This window comes from Oryza sativa, chromosome 7 (genome assembly GCF_034140825.1).
Source record: "Oryza sativa Japonica Group chromosome 7, ASM3414082v1".
Lineage (NCBI taxonomy): Eukaryota > Viridiplantae > Streptophyta > Magnoliopsida > Poales > Poaceae > Oryza > Oryza sativa.
In genome coordinates, this window is record NC_089041.1 from 13711354 (window position 1) to 13714137 (window position 2784).

General features: G+C 50.8%; 1 protein-coding gene across 1 annotated transcript; it reads left to right on the plus strand.

The window, feature by feature from the left end:
* The first annotated feature begins 208 nt into the window (after positions 1-208).
* Positions 209-2541, plus strand: LOC107276147 (acyl transferase 1-like). The gene is made up of 2 exons (XM_015790658.2): positions 209-753; positions 1423-2541. Exons 1-2 carry the CDS (start codon positions 298-300, stop codon positions 2374-2376), a joined length of 1410 nt encoding a protein of 469 aa, XP_015646144.1. The 5' UTR covers positions 209-297; the 3' UTR covers positions 2377-2541.
* Positions 2542-2784: the final 243 nt, after the last annotated feature.

Below are 2784 nucleotides of genomic sequence, written 5' to 3' on the forward strand. Positions count from 1 at the left end.
TTCTTTGGAGACTTTTGAGCAGTTGACAGAGCCCTGCATGCCAGCTGCTAGCTTCCAAGAGATCTTCCAAACCTTTAACATTATAGAAAAAGCAAACACCAAAATATATGCCTCCACCCATTTCCAGGCGTTCCCATGCAACGTTGGCAGAAAGAAAACGCACTATATATACCGGCTGAAGCTCCATCACTCTGATCCATCCACTGCAACTGATCAGGCAAAGAGGAATTCATTATACAAAGCTAAGCTAAGTTTCAGCTTCTCATCAGTCTCCCAGTTTCAGGTCGGTCGTGCACCATGGTGGCCACTTTCACGGCACGCCGGAGCTCGCCGGAGCTGGTGACGCCGGCTAGGCCGACGCCACGTGAGACCAAGCTGCTGTCCGACCTCGACGACCAGTGGACGCTGCGCTACTACGAGACCGTCGTGGGGTTCTTCCGCGTCTCCCCCAAGATGGCCGGCGGCCTGCCCGGCGGCGACAACATCGCCGCCAAGGTGATCAAGGCGGCCGTCGCCGAGGCCCTCGTGCACTACTACCCTGTGGCCGGCCGCCTGCGGGCTCTCGTCCCCGGCGGGAACAAGCTGGCCGTGGACTGCACGGCGGAAGGGGTGGCGTTCGTCGAGGCCACCGCCGACGTGCGGCTGGAGGAGCTCGGCGAGCCGCTGCTGCCGCCGTATCCGTGTGTCGAGGAGTTCCTCGGTGATGCCGGCGACACTAGGGATATCCTAGACAAGCCTCTGCTCTTCCTGCAGGTATATATATGTCTCAATTGATTAGCCTTTCAGATGTTTTCTTTCAAATTTTAAATTTACAACCAAGGCATCTGTTACTACCTGACCGATTCATTAAAATTTTACGCGCACGGTTTGCAATTTCGTTTCTAAATTTCGGGTCCCCCATCTCCCCCTAGCGCGAAACTATTTTGCCTAATGTTTCTTTTTTCTTTTCTGAATTAAGAAAAAAAACACCCCATTTGTTTTAGTATTAGATGTGACATAGGAGTAGTTAGTAGTAGTATTATGAATTTGGACAAACCCCACAACATAGCCTGTTTTGCTCATAGCATAGCAGTACTACTCCCTCTAGTTTTTTATATGACGTTAGCTAGTTTAAATTTATAGTAGCCCACGTCATATGCACGGAGGTAGTAGCTAGGTTGTGTTCCATTTAGCACTAGGATACTATATTTGGAACGGAAGTAGTATTCAAATTGGCTCAACGTTTATTCAAAATTCAAATTATTTTGGATCGAAAATATTCCAAATTTTCAGAAATTGTGGATTTATCAGTCCCTGAATTTTTTTTTAGGCCTTCCGAAATTGTGTTAGCCCTGTGTTAAGCGTACGTACATATGTTTCAGATCTGAATGTCTAACAATCCGTTGGTTAATCCTATCTCTGCTTTCGAACGAATATATGTAGGTGACTCAACTGAAATGCGGTGGATTTGTCATCGGCCTCCACATGTGCCACTGCATTTTTGACGCCTTCGGCCTGCTCCAGTTCATCAAAACCATAGCTGGTTTCGCCGGCGGTGAACCAATCCCATCCACCATGCCCGTGTGGGGCAGAGAGTCGTTCTTCGCAGCACGGACACCACCATCCTTCACCCATGTCTACCCGGCATACAAGCCGATCCTCGACGGCCGGAGCAGCGCAGGCGACGGCGACGGCGACGTCGACGATGTGATGCTGACAACTCCACCTGAAACCATGGTGATGAAGTACTTCAGCTTCGGGCCAAAAGAGATCTCGGCTCTCCGGAGCCTGATCCCTGCACACCTCACCAGATCCACCACGGCATTCGAGCTGCTCACCGCGGTCATGTGGCGATGCCGCACGTCGGCGCTGGGGTACGAGCCCGATCGACGCGTGCGCCTCATGTTCACCCTGAATCTACGAGGGAGATGGTGGAGCCGCGAAGAAGAAGCCGCCGTGCCGCCGGGCTACTACGGGAACGCGCATCTCTCCCCCATGGTGACGGCCACCGTCGGCGAGCTGGCCCGGCAGCCTCTCGCGGACACCGTCGAGCTCATGTGCAGGGCCAAGGCCGGCACGACGAGGGAGCGCGTGGAGTCGATGGTTGATCTCCTGGCGACATGGCGGGAGCGGCCGGCGTTCGCCATGGACAGGACGTATGAGGTTTCTGACACGAAATGGGTCGGTGGAGGAGGCGGTGCGTTGCGCTGTGGGGTGGCGGAGATGGTCGGCGGCGGCACGCCTTTCGCCGGAGACCTCACCTCGAAGCTGATAAGCTATCACATGAAATGCAAGAACGAAAATGGGGAGGACTCGATTGTGGTGTCGATGTTGTTGCCAGAGCCAGCGATGGAGAGGTTCACGAAGGAGATGTCGTTTTGGCTGAAGAGCTATTAACGGATAGATATGTCTCAGTATGATCCTTGGGATGTTATATGATGGAACAACCTTAGCTTTCAATAAGGGGATGAAGAGTTGTTTGTATACATATTTTGTTCTTGTATACTTTCGTTACTAGAAGGTTGGGAGCCATCCTAGAAATAATCACATATATACTACACATAGCATGCATGGCTATGTGTAGAACTCGTATATATATTTCTAATAAATAAAAATGGTATTGTTATGGTTCTCTAAGTTCTTTTTAAGATAAAATGATCTATTTTTTTTTCTGCATCACTGCATGGGATAATGTCAGGAGCTTGACTTGGCAGCATATGGGCAGGTTCAGCCATTTTCAAGCCCAGTTCATAAAAGCCCAAGGCAGTGGCGGACACAGGATTTTGACGATAGGTATACGAAATT